A 16,067-nucleotide genomic window follows, 5' to 3' on the forward strand; every position below is an offset into this window, starting at 1 on the left:
GATATAGGAAATGAACTATTTTTATTTTCTTGAGATGGAAAATATTTTTCAAAATCTATTTCTTTTTTTAAGTAAAAAATCTATATTTATTAATTTGGTGAGCCATTATGAATAAACCATTACGCCATGCCCTTCAATTGTAAAATGAGAGCCCACTACGAAATATGGGCTTTAAAAACCCATGTCTGATGCACGACGACACCGTTTCATGCAGAAGCGAGATCCTATTTAGGTTGCTGGGAAACTAGGGTTTCAGCCTCTCTTTAGAATAGCAAGCCGCCCTGATTCTACAAAGCTTGGACAACAATGGTTCTGAAGTATGTTTCTCGATCTCTTTCTACCCCTAACGCATGCAAAAGTGCACCTTTTATGGTGCTTGTGTGTAAAATTGCTTTGTCTTACCTAATGTTTTTATCGGTGTCGGGATTTTTCTTGCGTTTTGATTAACTTTTTGCTTTTCTGAGATCTTTTTTTTTTTGTGGGGATGTGTTGTTTCAAGTTTTCGATGGGATCAGTGTTTCATTCGCGTGTATCTTGCTCTAATTATGCAGGCTTAGGATTTCAGCGGACCATTTTGGTTCAAGTAATAGCAAGTTAACGAGGAATATCTTGTGTAATAAAATTTCAAGGGATCGTTCACGTGGCTTGAATTATGTTTTCAGTGGAGAATTAGCTTCTGTTTGAGTGGATTTTGAAATGTGATTTGCGTGTTAAGTGTCGATTTTTTTCTTTTGATATTTATGAACCTGGAATCTCATTTTACTCATTTGTTATTATGGTTTAGGAGGTACTCTGCAGAATCATGTGCTTTTGGAGCTTTCATAGTGTATTTACTTGTTTTCAAAGAGTTCATATGAAGAGTATGGTGGTGTTAATTATTATCCTCGCCTTCTCATATCGCTCTGTGTTGTCTTAGTTCCAGCCTATGGTACATAATGTCCAATCTTCGTAGGCTGTGTATTACCTGATTTGCTACGGAAAAGTTGATTGCAGAAATGGTTTTTTTATGAGGACTTCAATGTATTGAGAGTTCTGTTCTTGTTAACTAAGAATTCTAGTGGAACATTTACTGTTTTCCACTGCTTATTTTTTAGTTCAGGTGGTATACGAGTTCATAACTTACTGTTTATATTGGGTTATCAGGACAGAGCTTTGTCGTTTCAGTGGTGCCAAGATATATCCAGGAAAAGGCATAAGATTTATTCGCTCAGACTCCCAGGTCAGATAAGAGGGAGGTGGCTACATTTATCATCAATTTAAGTTTCTTTCTGCTGAAACTTTACTCTCTGGTTTCTTTAGGTCTTCCTCTTTGCTAACTCAAAATGCAAGAGGTATTTCCACAACCGACTGAGGCCAGCAAAACTGAATTGGACTGCTATTTACCGAAAACAACATAAGAAGGTATTTTCTTACTTGAGACCATCTTCTTTCTCTCAGTATGTTTCTTAACTGATTCTCGTTGTGATCTTATTTCCACACTGATACTCAGGGCGATGCTGCCGAAGCTGTGAAGAAGAGGCGACGAGCCACAAGGAAACCCTACTCAAGGTCTATTGTTGGCGCAACATTGGAAGTTATTCAGAAGAGAAGAACTGAAAAGCCAGAGGTCCGTGATGCTGCACGTGAAGCTGCTTTACGGTAAGTTGAGTTCAAACCCCAGAACGGTGGTATCTGTGCAGTTCAGAGTTCCTCGTGATTTTTAATTTTTCACCGCAGTGAAATTAAGGAAAGAATCAAGAAAACCAAGGATGAGAAGAAGGCAAAGAAGGCTGAAGTTTTGTCAAAGCAGAAAGGTCCCAAGAGTAACGTGCCTAAGGGTGCTGGACCCAGAGGTGGCCCTAAGCTCGGAGGTGGTGGTGGCAAGCGTTGATTTTTGCATGGCTCCGAAACTGTTGTCTTTTAATGTTGGTTGGTTCAGAGATAGTTCCTTTCCATTACAATTTGTGCTGATTTGTTTTTTGCACGCTTGATTTCTCGGTTTTACTGCACATTATTACATTGCTATATCCTCTGGATTCCTTTGGAAGTAGCATAGACACACTTTCTTTAAATGTTATTAGAGTAAATTAAACTCGACCCAAATTTCTGATTTTAAGTCACTCTAATTTGGAAGTAGCATGTAGCATGGCCACAGGGGCAATACCATGACTAGTTTATATCCTTCTGTATCATCTTTGACATAATTATGAATATGCAAAAACAAATTAACTAATTAAACCAAGTGTCGTACCGAAAATAATTTTTATAGTTAATGAAATGGCACATTTTCGATCGAAAACTAGTTCTTGAGATGACTAGTTACATATTTAAATCCCGTAGCATTTTATAGTTTTAGTGTTGCATCCGTAAAATAATGTCAACGAGCCAAACAATTTACTCGGACGTGCATAAACCATGTTACCATGTTATTTCTTTACTTGCGTAAAAAGCTGCATAAGTTGGTGGATATGAAACTTGCGTCGATCATTTAAACTACTGCAAAACTACCTTTCAACATGTTAAGGCAAGGGAATCTTGTTAATGTATCAGTTAAACAAAAAGATACCAAACCAAAGGCAACTAACATCCGAGCCGCTGACCACCACGAAAACCAGTAATACCTTCTCCTGTGGGCATTCCAAGCCTGTCCAATCGACCAGACCCTGGATAAGCTTTGATTGTGAAGTTGGCATCCAGTGCAGAAACTCTATGGGCAATCAACCTTGACTCATGGCATCCATGTACCAAGTATCTCTTTGTAGACCCTGATCTGTCGTATTGAAGTCTTTGCTTCGGAGCACTGAGGGATCTTGCCTTGGCTTTTGATGATTCCGTGAAAGACATGTAATTTGGGTGGTCGGTGTAACCATTGAGACAACTTCTCGAGCCATCGCTCTTCGAAGGGGTTAATGCTCCTCTTTTAGAGATGCCACCCATAGATGATGCTGAATATAATTGTGGGCTGTTCTCCGCAGTACAGAAAGCACTTTCATCAATGTCTTTTGCAAATTTCATAGAGCTCAAAGATTTAACTTCTCCAGAGATTGAACTCAGAACTGTTGAATGCAATGTGGAGTCCTTGGATGTTGAAAAGCGTTGACAATTTAGATCAGAGCCAAGGCTAGGATGAGAAGCACGGAATAATGTTTCACAATTGGTAGCGAAAGGTTTTCCGGTGTCGACTTCCAGAATCTTATAACTTCTTTCGTCATCTGTGGGACCATTTCCCGTACGAAGTCCTTGCTCCAATGATCTATCACCCAATCTACAGTCCAATCTATTGCAATTTGTTGGTAGTTTTTCTGCATCTAAGGAAACGTTGCCGCTGGATCTTGAACTCTTTCTCTGCATGCACACATATTAATCTATGCTCAGTTGTATGGTTAGAGATATCCACGGGAAACGAAGTCAATTTTGTTCACCTTGAGCGTCGTTAATTGTTCGTGCTTCATACTCCTAGTCCGAACAACATGATCAATTTTCTCGGGTGTTAGCGGCCCCTAAAAATGTTGTGCAATGTAAAAACATAGGCCTTTCTTCAAAAGGTCAAAAAGGTAAACGGGGTAAAATTAATGTACACAAATTCGACAAGATTTTGAACGGTCAATGTTTAAACTTTAAATTACCCCTGAGGTACAAAACCTATTCGAAAATACACTGCAAATGTTCGTCCAGTCAAATAAAAACCAGATTATCATAAACTCCAATGGGATTGAAGTAGGTTCCACCACAAAATTACTTGAAGCAACTTTTCACATGGCCTGTTTACACGCTTACGAAGTATGGCAACTGCTCGAATCATAAAGTAGTATGTATTTTCACTGACCGGAAATAAAAAGAAAGGCCCACATACCAACTTATTCACTTTCAGGTCATGCATTCCCCTACGACATAATTCAAAATTTAAAAAGTTAAAGAGGTAATTCCAGTATTTTCTCACATGATAACTGAAGTGGGAAGATTTCAGGCTTGGATATGGGGATTCAGAAATCCAAAAGCGCCCAGCTCGGGCTCTTGCTTGAGCTCGTACAAGTGCCTGCATTCGTCGCAAAACATCTGCAGTCTGCTTCCTCACAAGGTGACCTCTGACCAATGCTTGAAGTTTAACTAATGCTTTCAGGGTCCACAGAGCTCTTCTTGACTACTCATTCAACAAAACAATTAATTGGACTGGTTCTAATAATCCAGTGGTGCGGGGAAAAATGCATTCTTGCAATGATAAAACTGTGGTGCTACCATAGTGGTTTGGCGGGGTCAAGGTGTATGTAAGGTGGGAATTTGAAACGAGACAACATGAAGGTGACAAAAATCGAAATTTTAGTACAGCTCAATATGTAAAGATATCAAGCCATTTAAACATGAAAGTAAAACTACAAATCAAGCCAGACGCGGCGCCATTCAACAAATTCATTATATAGCAAAATACAAACGACTAAACAGCAATAAGGGACAATAATTCATAAATAACATATACCAGTACATAAAGTGAAAGTAGTACAGAAAGTAATTAGCATTTGATGAAACTTTTTTAACTAAACTAAAATATCCATCACCAATAATGGAGGCATGGACCATAGACCATAGACGACAAACCATGTTAAATTTTTTTGAAAGATATTGGCGCCTAAGTTCTGAGACCATTATTGACATTTAAAAGTAAGCATATCAGATACAAACTGAAGAAAGGAATGAACTTAAAATCTCTTATACATAAAAAGTAATAGATATAAAGCAAACTCAACTTGGATAACTTTAAATCTCAAATGAAATAAAACGAGAATGGGACAAGTAGATACAAAGTTTTTGGAGCTAACTAACCCGAACCAACCCCATAATACTTCATACCTTCTATCGCCAGCGGTATACTAAAGAAAGAACTTGCATTCACAACACGTATGAATGAAAGAACACCGAAGCGAAACTTTCACATGTCGAATTCCCATGAATTGTTTACATAATTTCAAGTCACAAAGATACGCACTTTTTTAACATCATAATAATGCATTTTAAAAAATCAAATTACTGGAACAGTTTGAAATCCTGGCTACTCCTAACCAACGTAACTAACTCATTAAGAACCATGTCCTGAACCATGAGAAGACCCGAATGATTTGTCGAGTAAGGAGCCCATTAGGAGGACAAATTTTATATTACTTTTCTCAAGAAACAGAGGAAAGAAAGCTTCCCTATTGTTATTACGTACAAAACCGATGAAGAATTAATTAAGTCGATAAATTTATACGCAAGAATATTAGGGATCAATAAATGCATGAAAAAACGCCATGCCATTGTATTTTTGAAGAGGATGATTAAATTAACTCAACCAGAACTACTAGTATCAATACATGCAGGTCCACACGGCTTCGACCTAGCCTTATACCCAATCTGACATCTTCCTTTTTCTTCTTCACCTGCTGATGGGCCGTTCGTACATTCTTTAAAAATTATCTACATTGGCACAACACTCGAAACTCCGATTACGTAGTAGGAAAATTGATCGAGAAGTACGGGTGCCCGAAAAATATAAATAGGAAAGTATAAAACGTGTAGCATACCAGATACGCACGAAAATCTGACTGTATCGTAACGGCTGCCCGCTCCTTCCGGCTCCAGCGCCCAGCGCCTGTTTTGCTAACGCACGCCGCCGTGCTTGTTGATGTACTCCTACCGCTGCCGCTGGTTAGCTTGACTACCACAGCTGCAGCCTCAGCAGGCCGCGACGGCAGCCTCCGCAACGGCAGCTGTAGCAGCGGCGACAGCGACTGCATGGTGGCTGGGGTCATTATCGTTCGTGACTACGACGTGTTGTGATTTCAGGTGACTTTTTTCCATATGGGACTTTGCAAAGCTCCATTTCTTCTTCGGTGGTTGCCAGATTTGACGTGTGTTCGGGTTTGGATCTGATTTCTTGAGTCCCAGCAGAGCTCTAAACCATTTCGAAGCCTTTCCCATGGTTTTTCTGGTTATACTAGTGATCGATCAGAGAGTTTAAGAAGCCGTTTTGCGAGAGAGCGCGCTGATGTTTTTCTATACTAAAGGATGAATATCTTCAATCGTAAATAAATATAACCTATTTATTATTTTTAATTCTATCTAATGAATACAAAAATTTTGAACGTATTCTAAATTGAGTCGATTTTGTTTGCTTCCTAGTAATTTAAAATTTTAATTTTGTAAGGTATATAATTCGATCCCATAAAAAATTGATGATGTTTTGGTGCAATTTTTTTTTTTTTTTTGAAATGATCGATCAGCACAATCTTATTTATTTTTATTTAATTTTAGACAAAATAAAAAAGAAAAATTGACAAAGGAAACGTTGAAACGTCTTCGGGTGAAATTTAATTGCTTGCGTAACAAATCTTTTCAATTTCCAAAATATAATAATAAAAAAACATGATCAATATAGTTAATAAGGTCTATGAAAACTTTTACTGTATTTAATTTAATAATAATGGTAAGATCTTTCATTAATTGGTTAAGGGTTTAATGTTTGTATCCCGTTGACTAAAAATTAACAGCGAACACGAAAAAAAGAGCATTAAAAAATTAAGCAAATTTGTAGAGAAGTATTAATGCTTTGGAAGAATTCATATTTGACTACATAGATTAAACAGAATAATATAAATATAAAACTTCATAAAGTGCAAAATAATGTTTTGAAAAAAAAAATATTAAACGCAACATAAATAATGAGACTATCAAAATTTGCAAGTATATATATATATATATATATATATATATATATATATATATATATATAATTATAATTGTGACATATATATTATCAAAAAATAAATAAAAATCCCTCTAGAGCCAGTTGTTCTGGTCAGAGCAACGTCACTTCTGTGTTGGGAAATCGAAATAGCTACTATAGACTGTCTGCAACCGTCTTGACAGGAACCAACTTTTTGCCTGTATTTTCTAGTTTTCAGTTTTACTAGTGACACATGAGTCGCTTTGATACGAGGAACATCATTTTATTTTCTTAATTAAATATTATAAATATAATTGATTTGTCTCACGGAACAAAAATAAGTTATTATACACATTTTTGCATACTTAATCTTAAAGCATTATTTTATTAATTATTAATATTTAAATATGCAACAGTAACCATATTTTTTTTTTTTGTAGAAATATGTTTGCGCGGATATGAGTCCGAATGTGACAAGATTCTTAAAACGAGACTCTCTCTATTTTTTTTCCTTCAACCATTCGATATTTTATTCCGTATAATGTAATGATTGTTTGGGTCGTAAATATAAATATAAAATGAATAAATGGGTTAAAAAATCAAGAGTGATTAGTGAGTGTTTGGATTCATCAAATCTGGGGATATCGGATGGACAAGAGCTGATATAGGAAAATTAAGTAATTTGCTGCTACTAAAAAAAAAGCGATTTTTGCAAAATTTTGATTTCCCTCTTGATATTATATAATAAATACATCACCTTCACTTCTAAAATTTCAGAATTCGCCATTTATTATTATGATTAGAAGTACTTCCAAATTTTAGGAAAATATGCGCGAAATTAAATATTAGTCATTAATGAGAATTTTTTGTTTAAAAAAAACGACAAGAATTAAAGAAGTCGGCAACGCCGTGTGAATGCGGGCCGGCCGAAAATATGGTGCCGCCAATAATGGAACGACTTCCGCTTCTGTGAACTTGGAAATTAAATGCACTCTAAATTAAATTCGTATATAAACAAATATTTTACTAATTAACTGCCATATAAATGAAGAGTGGGTGTTGTCTCGAGTATTTGAATTTTTTAGAGCCACATTATGTAATATATTTGTTAAATATACATTAATACTTTATATTTTCATGTACGATTTCTCAAAAACAATATCTTCTTTAAAAATAATTCATTATTTCCACGATTGAGCAGTTGAATCTGATGGATAAATGATAGCTTCGTGAATGTCACAGTGTTTTATTTGAGCACATATCTCATCAGACGATCTCACATATTTATATTTAATGATATGATTCGACCCGATCAATGTTTGGAGTAAAAAATAATATTTTTTATATACAAAATAATACATTTTCATGGATTGAGTAGGTAAAAAATCTAGATCACAAAATCAATTCATGGGATAGTCTCATAAGAATTTTGTGTTTTTTTCCACATATACCTATCGATTATAAAAGAAAATGAGTGTGTTGAGTGAGCAATTTTTCAAGTTGGAATGTGTTCTTTTCTTGTGAGTACTCTTGACTAGGGGTGATGAGCCCGGATCAGGTGGTCTGCACACGCTCAAACAAAAAAATATTAGCGGAACGCTAAAATTGTTTTTGACATAGTTCACTCCAATTCTTAAGTCAGTGAAATCAGCCAACGAAAAAATACATATATTTGTATTTTGTTGCCTGCCATGAATTGCAACGGGCCCGATTTGAGGGTGGGATGTCCGAGCCAGGATTGAAAAGACTTGCATGAATTAGAAAAAGCAGGCAAGTACGTAACTCTCTTATTGCCAGTTTGGGAATTCGCATCACGTGCATGGATTGTACGTTCTCGTCTGCTCCCCTACCCTATATATTTTTCTTCTTCTTATTATTATTATTAATTATTAATTTATGACCTATCACTATATCTATCCCATTGATTTGATATTTGGATAGATAAAAATAAAAATTATCTTATAAGTTGCAGCACTACTTTTGTATTGGCAATTTTTATTATCTTAATTAACAGAATATATATTATGATTATGATTTTTAAATAAAATCTAAACAATTATTTATATTTTTTAAACCTTAAAATATATTATTTTTAAAATTTTTAATTAATTTTTTTAATCATTTTTATCAGTTAAATAAAAATTATTGCATGTTTTGTGTAATTATATAATGATAAAAATAAAACAAAAAGGATATATATCATTTATGACTTGTTTATGGTCTTTAAATTTTATAAATTATAATTATCATGTTGGAGATGAAATGAAAATAGAATAAAAAAAATTTAGGAACCATTTAGTTCACTGTATTATTTATTAATATTTTTATCAACATTTTTATTCAATTTAATATCATGTTTGATGTACAATATTATTTATCCGATCCATATACCAATAATTTATCTCACATATTTTATTATTAAAAATTATTACTTATCTTCGTACTATTTGTCGAATATCACGAACCAAATTATATCTCAAGCCTCAAGGTACCGTTTGTTTTTTTATTAAAATGATATTTTAAAAATTCTTTGATATTTTTGTAAATATTTGTTTAAAACTCGCCCAAATCTTCTTAATTATTTTTCTAAAGTATAACTAAATAGATATTTTATTTTCAGATATATTTCCAATATAGTTTTCTCGAAACAAACATCCGGAAAACGTTGGGAACGTAGACTTTAGACATGTGGCCGATTGATTACCCACGAAAAAAGAATTGTCGAAAAACTTTTAGATTTTATTTTTTTTATTGTGTTATTATAAATTAATTTTTGATTTAATCATCATTATTGAATTTTTTTTTTTTTTGAATTGTGCCAACTCTAAACCTGTCAAATTTCAACTCGTATGGGCCCACTTTTAAGATATTGTATCATCGTGGGGGTGCAAAGATAATCTTCTATTTAATTTTGTATTTGTGTACATTTAAAAAAACTAAAAATTATAGTAATTGTACATCTCAAATATTTGAAATTATACGTATAAAGATCAATTGTTTTCTCGATGAGGGGAAATTATTGATCTGTAATAGTCAATGCTTATAGTTCTAGTTTTGTGGAAGTAGAAGAGTGGGGAGATTTATGTTTTTTTATAATTAAAAAAAACCATACATAAAATTTAATTTTTGATCTCTCCCCATTTATCTATCCTTGGTGTTTCCATTTAAGACATCAAGGCCAAAAAAAAAAAAAACAAATATATGAAACATTGATTTAATGTAGGTAACAATATAGTATAATTAATATATGTATATCTATGTATTTTCCAATCAAGCAATTATTAAGTACAACAAAATAATTATCTACAATTGATCTATTAAAGTCTCATATTTTGAAACTTTTGTACAACTTCTTCCTTATCAATCGTTAAAAATATTTCTACAATATATTTAATTAATTCAATCATTACTCACTTGATTGATAACATCCTATCTATAACCATCGTCACAACCAGTAGAATTAGTATAAAATATATTAATACCATCAGTTTGATTATTTATTTCAAAGTAATTTATTGTGATTGTATAGTAATAAATGATATTTTTTTAAAGTGAAACATCATAACATATGACGTAAAATGTTTTAAGTTTAAAATTTTAAAAAGTGAACAACAACTTAACAATTACTATGATAATTTATTAATTTTATAAAATTAATAAAAAAATAATTTCTTGTTCCTTAAGTAGAAAAAGGAAGACAAAATTCAGAAAAGTTAAAAACTTTTTGTGTTTAACCCGGACAGTCCAAATAGAAAAACCATCACCTGTCAATTACATTCACCCTATAATAATATTTACCTACAATGAGTGTCACATTGATAATAAATCATTAATTTACTTACTAAATTTACTCAAGAAAAATAATCAACTTACTAAAATGAATTTAAAGCAAGTAATTTCATCTATATAAAACATATAATTAAGTAACAATAATAAAAATATTAATTCTTTAGACTTAATAATATTACTGATTTAAATTTCTCGGCTGTAATCAATTTTCCTTTTATAAAACATATAATTAAGTAACAATAATAAAAATATTAATTCTTTAGACTTAATAATATTACTGGTTTAAATTTCTCGGCTGTAATCAATTTTCCTTTTATTGTAACCCGTCTATGATTTTGGCATATATTTTCAATATTTTTCGGAGAAAAGAACCGCCAAAATTAGAAAAAGCAAAAACATGTTAATGTTTCCATTCAGGTGACAAATGGCAAATACCAAAAAATATTTATTTGAGTCAACATTATTCTCCATGCATGTAAATGTAATTAAATACAAAATCCAAAGTTTGTGTGAAGCGATGTTACAGTAATTTTCCATTCAAAGTTTATGTTTGCTTTTTTTTTTAGTCTAGGTCATGTTTTGTTTTCTTTTCAAATTTAAAGTTAAATAAAAAATGGATTTTAATAAAAAGTAAAATGTTTTATCAATTAATAAATAAAGTAAAGCTTTTATTTTAAAGTAAATTAAACTAATGTTTGTCAAAGGTGTTTTTTTTTTTATCATTGTAATCTAACACAAATGCATATAGAAACTTATGGACTCACTTTTTTTAAATATTTTATATTATATTACGATTTGATCGTTTTTATATTAATTTATTTAAATTTAAATAGAATGATCTAAAAAATAAAGACAAATGTTAAGAATTCTACAAGATAAGCTCAATTTAATTTCAAATTTTGAGTGGGTCTAACCGTCTCACGGATCTTAATCTGTGAGACGGGTCAAGCCTACCTATATTCACAATAAAAAATAATACTCTTAGCATAAAAAATAATACTTTTTAATGGATGACCCAAATAAGAGATCCGTCTCACAAATATACGACCGTCTCACACAAGTTTTTGCCTTTCAAATTATAAAATTACTTACTTTAAATAAATAAAAATCTCTAGTGTAGATTATGCATTAAATAGCATCATATTACATAGATTGTTTGAACTTACACGACTCATGTTAAAAAGATTGAGTAGATTTTTTTATTACAGAGATAAAATTATGAATAGGATAATTATAATATTTTTATTAAATATTAGGACGCAGAAAAAGACAATTTTATGCAAATTTAGTTTTACATACTAACTTCAAATTTATACATGATGTACATACAATGCATTATTTACCAAAAATAAATTTTATAAACCCAAAATAAATATTTGAAAGGAGAATTGTAGAGAATTGTACATTCCTAGCACCGTAGACAATGGAGAGTCCTCCTATATAAAGAGAGTCTTGTATGATTTCCAGCCAGCCAACTTACTACAAAGCACCCTTCTTCACAACAGCTCCTGCTCACCACTTAACATTCAGTGAGAACAACTTTCCATAGAATTTGATTTTTTTTTAATCAATATATTTTTTAGGGTTTTATAAGAATCTGGGTGAGCATGCACGCGTTTGTTTAAATTGAATTCGCGTTGCTTTAGAGTTTTTTTGTTTTGTTGAATTTCTTTTGTTTGTGTGGATGTGGTTATTGCATGGGTTAAGAATTGAGTTTAAAGAATTCGATGTTGTCTTAGAAGTTATATCTCTTCTTTTTCCTGGAGTTCTGGAATTCTGGATTTGATTTAGTTGAGCAAATGATTTAAAGGAGACATCGTTGAACGAAGAGATCTGATTTACTTGGTAAACATTTTTTCCAAGAGAATTACTTTATCAGAAGTGAGATCTTGGTGCCTAGCAAATTAAAATGGCAGAAATTTTTTTTGAAAGCATTAAAAAGACAGAATTGGTTTATGTTTTGTGGGTTTTTAAACAAAGATCTGGATTTTCATGCCCAAAAGAAAAAGAAACAAGTTATTCGACCGTTAACCGTTTAAAAAAAAACTATTTTGTGATAATCGATTGTTTGTGTTACTTAAATCATGTCGTTGTATATTTACCGTATGTTGGACGTTACAAGATTCATGGAATCGAGTTTGCGTCACTTGCTTTATATATGATGGAATGACGATTTTAAATTCTATCCGAATTACTATGCGCGTATTAAGAAAAAGTTGACAAGAAGATGGTTCTTAGATTTTTTGGTCATTTGGTGATCTTTATGATTCTTTTTGGCGATGCATCATCGAATAGTTGGAAAATCAGTCAATGTGTTGCATATGCCATAAAAAGTTTGGCATGCATATTTTGAAAGACCAAAATGATTTAATTATAATGTTGTACTTATTATCTTGCAGTTATTTAAGTGCAAAATGTGGACACCAAAGACATCAAACAAGTCTAACTCAAACCGTGTAGATGACAATGGAAGAACTTATTTGACTCCCTATTCTACCCCATTTGTTCCATCTAGTACTGCTGCTTCTAATGAATCTGGTACGTGGTATACTCTCCAAGTTGCTCAATATCTACTTTTTTATATAGATGTTGTAATTCTTGAATTAACACAAATTTCTTTCCCCAATATTTTTGGAAACGATAAAGGGCTTCGCAACAATATTCACGGGAGTTTTACTCCGTATTTTGCTGGATCATATGCATCAAGAAGTTCAACAAATACTGTAGGTCTTCCAAGTGGCATTCAACAAACTCAAGGAGGCTCATCGAGTATGAGAAACACGTCATACGTCAAATGTTGTCGAATGTTTTGATTCTACAATCTTTTCATCATATTTTGTGATTTCAGGGTCACCTTTGATTCCAAACAAGCCACCTTTGGTTCCAAATAAGGGACATGCAGGACGAATGGTCAATTCTATTGGTGGTCTTGTCAGTGCAGATGGTAGTGGTTCAAGTTCTACTGGTTTGGCTAATATCCCTAGTCCTGTTTCTGGCTTGAATTTGTCCGGTATATACTATAAGTTTATCACATATGATTACCTAAGTAGCACAACAATATTGGCTAGATTATACTTAAAACCCGATAATGTTTAGCATTTACAAGTTCTATGTGCATGATCTAACTTATCCATTTGTTAGTTTTTCACGTTTGCTCAGCAATAACAACATTGTACATTTTTACATAAGTTGCATTGAAGTATTCTTTATTTGCATTTATAGATATACAAGTCATGCAAAATTAAATGTTGAAAAACCAATTTCATTTACACTGCCACTGATATTCAAGTAACATTTGTATTTCTTAGCTTCTTGTATGTTCCCCATTCCCGGAAATTCTGATTTTGGGGCTCCTCTTTAATAAATCAACTCCTAACTCTAATCTATATCGGTTAATTAGAAACCACGCATATGGAAAAGTTTGAGATTTGCTAGGGTTTCAATTGTTTCATCAAGAAAATGAATGGGTCTAGCTGCCGATTTCATCTATTTAGTCTAGTCTGACTTCAATGGAATATTTATCATTAGTTGAGCTTGATACGATGATCGAATCTATTTGCTTTTCTTTCTTGGAATTATGATAGGTGGTCTTAACATTGGCGGTCTCGTTGATTATAGCGCAACACAGCGCCAGGAAGAACATTTTGTGCAGCCTCAGCAGTATTCAGTAAGTTAATGCACTTGAAGATGAGGTTTACTTGAAGATTTGTGAATATCTACATGATTCTTAAATACCTGTTGTCTACTAGATGGGAAGATCTCCCCATGTAGATATTCACAAATCTTCAAGTAAACATCGATCCTCTACCAGGAGATATTCATTTTGATTGTCTGGTAGAGGATATTTCATTTCCTATGCCAGACAATCAAGATCTTCATTTTCATGGTTCCGTGGTATGCACGACCTATTCTTACTATTATGATTTAAGCTTCAAATGATCCAGTAATTTTCGTAATTTAAATCTAAGACTTTCTTCACTGAAGATTTTTCCCCCAAATGACTAAGAAAATATATAGGGGATATTTTGTATTTCTAATTACTTGTAATCTGTCATCTTATGCAGCGATATCAGCATTTCCAACAACCTCAACCTCAACCTCAACCTCAACCACAACCTCGCTTCTATTATCCCTCAAGAGGTTATAAAGAGGTGGCACAAAGCTCTCGGCTAGGACCTGATGACTATGGGTTGCTTGGTTTGCTTAAAATAATAAAAGGTGCAAATCCGGCTAAAACTTCTCTTGCTATTGGGGTTGATCCGCACTCCCTTGGCCTCGACTTAAATTCTCTGGAGCCTCTTAACCAAAAGTTTGCATCTCCATGGTCTGATGAACCTGTGAAAGAAGGGCCCAAGTATAATATCCCTGATTGCTACAACACTGGACAACCTCCTCCATTGAAGGTGTTTTTTTTATTCCTTTAATTGGTTAACTAGTGCAAACATATTCAGTTAACGTTGTTATTAATTAATGATCGCCTTGTATTCGTGCAGCTTAGTCACTTCAAGAAATTCCATCTAGCGATGTTGTTTTACATTTTTTACAGGTAAGTACTTCGATTCGGGACTTTTATTAATTTAAAATTTAGGTACAGTGGTGCTTATCTTTGTGGATTTCGTCTCCTATATATCTTGCAGTATGCCACAAGATCAGGCGCAACTCTTTGCAGCAAATGAACTGTAAGACTTTTTCATTGAGATATTCGATTTACATTTCTCTTTGTTTCTTGAGCATGCATTTCTCTGTAGCTATACCATTTTTGCAATATAGAATAGTTAGAGGGTTCGTTGTTGAAACTTGTAGTATTAACATCGAGTTCATAAAAATGAGCTTAAAGATAGCTAGTCTCGTTCATCCTTCTTGCTAATTAGCGACGTCTTTTTGGAAAGAAGGCCGTTTCTATTACGACGGACGTGTGGCTGCCTCTTCTATTCCTTAAAAATGAGAATTTAACTCCAGAAAATGACTCAAAAGTTTTTCAATTTCTTCACAGGCATGATAGAGGGTGGTACTTCCATAGAGAGCTCCACATGTGGTTCAGTAGGGACAAGAACTCGGTTCCTACTGTAAATAATGAAACCTATGAAGTAGGTTGCTACATCTTTTTTGACCCTTCCACATGGCACACCATAAGAAAGGTTAGCAATATTAATCTCGAGTTGCCCCCAAAGGGGTCTCTGAGTTTGTATTGTAGGCGAGGGTTCGATTCCTCCATCAACATTTTTTCGGGCACGTCTGTCGCACAAAACTTGCACAGTACAATTTATCTTACTAACGAGATTTGCAAAGTTATAGTGTATACCGAAAGGTAGCGGTTGCAGACATCATAAAAAAAATGAATCTCAATGATTGTTGTGTTTTTGACATTATATGCTTTTCCAAACCAGAGAATTGGGGTTACTTATTTTTTTCCTTGTCGGATGCAGGAAAACGTTGTTTTGGATTACAAAATGATAGAGCAACGACCGGCAATTCCGTTGTAGAGATGATTTGGAATGTCATTTCTCCTCCCTCCTGCCATAGGGCCAATTTCATTTTGTACATGTTGTATGATGAACATTAAATTGTTCGAAGGAAAACTACATTTGTGTGTAATCTTATT

General features: G+C 33.2%; 3 protein-coding genes across 3 annotated transcripts; 2 read left to right on the forward strand and 1 right to left on the reverse strand.

Moving 5' to 3' along the window:
- The first annotated feature begins 131 nt into the window (after positions 1-131).
- LOC140832101 (large ribosomal subunit protein eL24y-like) lies at positions 132-2,006 on the forward strand. Its single transcript, XM_073195921.1, has 5 exons — positions 132-317; positions 1,144-1,219; positions 1,300-1,401; positions 1,490-1,638; positions 1,717-2,006. Exons 1-5 carry the CDS (start codon positions 307-309, stop codon positions 1,868-1,870), a joined length of 492 nt encoding a protein of 163 aa, XP_073052022.1. The 5' UTR covers positions 132-306; the 3' UTR covers positions 1,871-2,006.
- A 259-nt stretch (positions 2,007-2,265) lies between these two features.
- On the reverse strand, positions 2,266-5,990 carry LOC140831568 (protein IQ-DOMAIN 22-like). Its single transcript, XM_073195309.1, is given in 5 exon segments — positions 2,266-3,324; positions 3,402-3,479; positions 3,920-4,120; positions 5,535-5,690; positions 5,692-5,990. Coding segments are annotated over 5 exon segments (1,440 nt in total). The 5' UTR covers positions 5,932-5,990; the 3' UTR covers positions 2,266-2,559.
- Positions 5,991-12,879: 6,889 nt separating this feature from the next.
- Positions 12,880-15,980, forward strand: LOC140831852 (probable NOT transcription complex subunit VIP2). The gene is made up of 9 exons (XM_073195573.1): positions 12,880-13,003; positions 13,314-13,475; positions 14,050-14,132; positions 14,237-14,359; positions 14,530-14,868; positions 14,959-15,011; positions 15,103-15,144; positions 15,459-15,603; positions 15,892-15,980. The coding sequence occupies exons 1-9, from the start codon at positions 12,880-12,882 to the stop codon at positions 15,946-15,948; spliced, it is 1,128 nt and encodes a 375-aa protein (XP_073051674.1). The 3' UTR covers positions 15,949-15,980.
- Positions 15,981-16,067: the final 87 nt, after the last annotated feature.

This window comes from Primulina eburnea, chromosome 5, assembly GCF_022965805.1.
Source record: "Primulina eburnea isolate SZY01 chromosome 5, ASM2296580v1, whole genome shotgun sequence".
Classification (NCBI taxonomy): Eukaryota; Viridiplantae; Streptophyta; class Magnoliopsida; order Lamiales; family Gesneriaceae; genus Primulina; species Primulina eburnea.

Excerpts from the sequence above, each read along its gene's own strand:
- LOC140832101 (XM_073195921.1), top strand. Across the intron at positions 1,220-1,299 it reads TTATTCGCTCAGACTCCCAG|GTCTTCCTCTTTGCTAACTC; the intron begins GTCAGATAAGAG and ends TGGTTTCTTTAG. Across the intron at positions 1,639-1,716 it reads GCACGTGAAGCTGCTTTACG|TGAAATTAAGGAAAGAATCA; the intron begins GTAAGTTGAGTT and ends TTTTCACCGCAG.
- LOC140831852 (XM_073195573.1), top strand. The coding sequence starts at position 12,880 with ATGTGGACACCAAAGACATCAAACAAGTCTAACTCAAACCGTGTAGAT. Across the intron at positions 13,004-13,313 it reads TGCTGCTTCTAATGAATCTG|GGTCACCTTTGATTCCAAAC; the intron begins GTACGTGGTATA and ends TTGTGATTTCAG. Across the intron at positions 15,604-15,891 it reads CATGGCACACCATAAGAAAG|GAAAACGTTGTTTTGGATTA; the intron begins GTTAGCAATATT and ends TGTCGGATGCAG.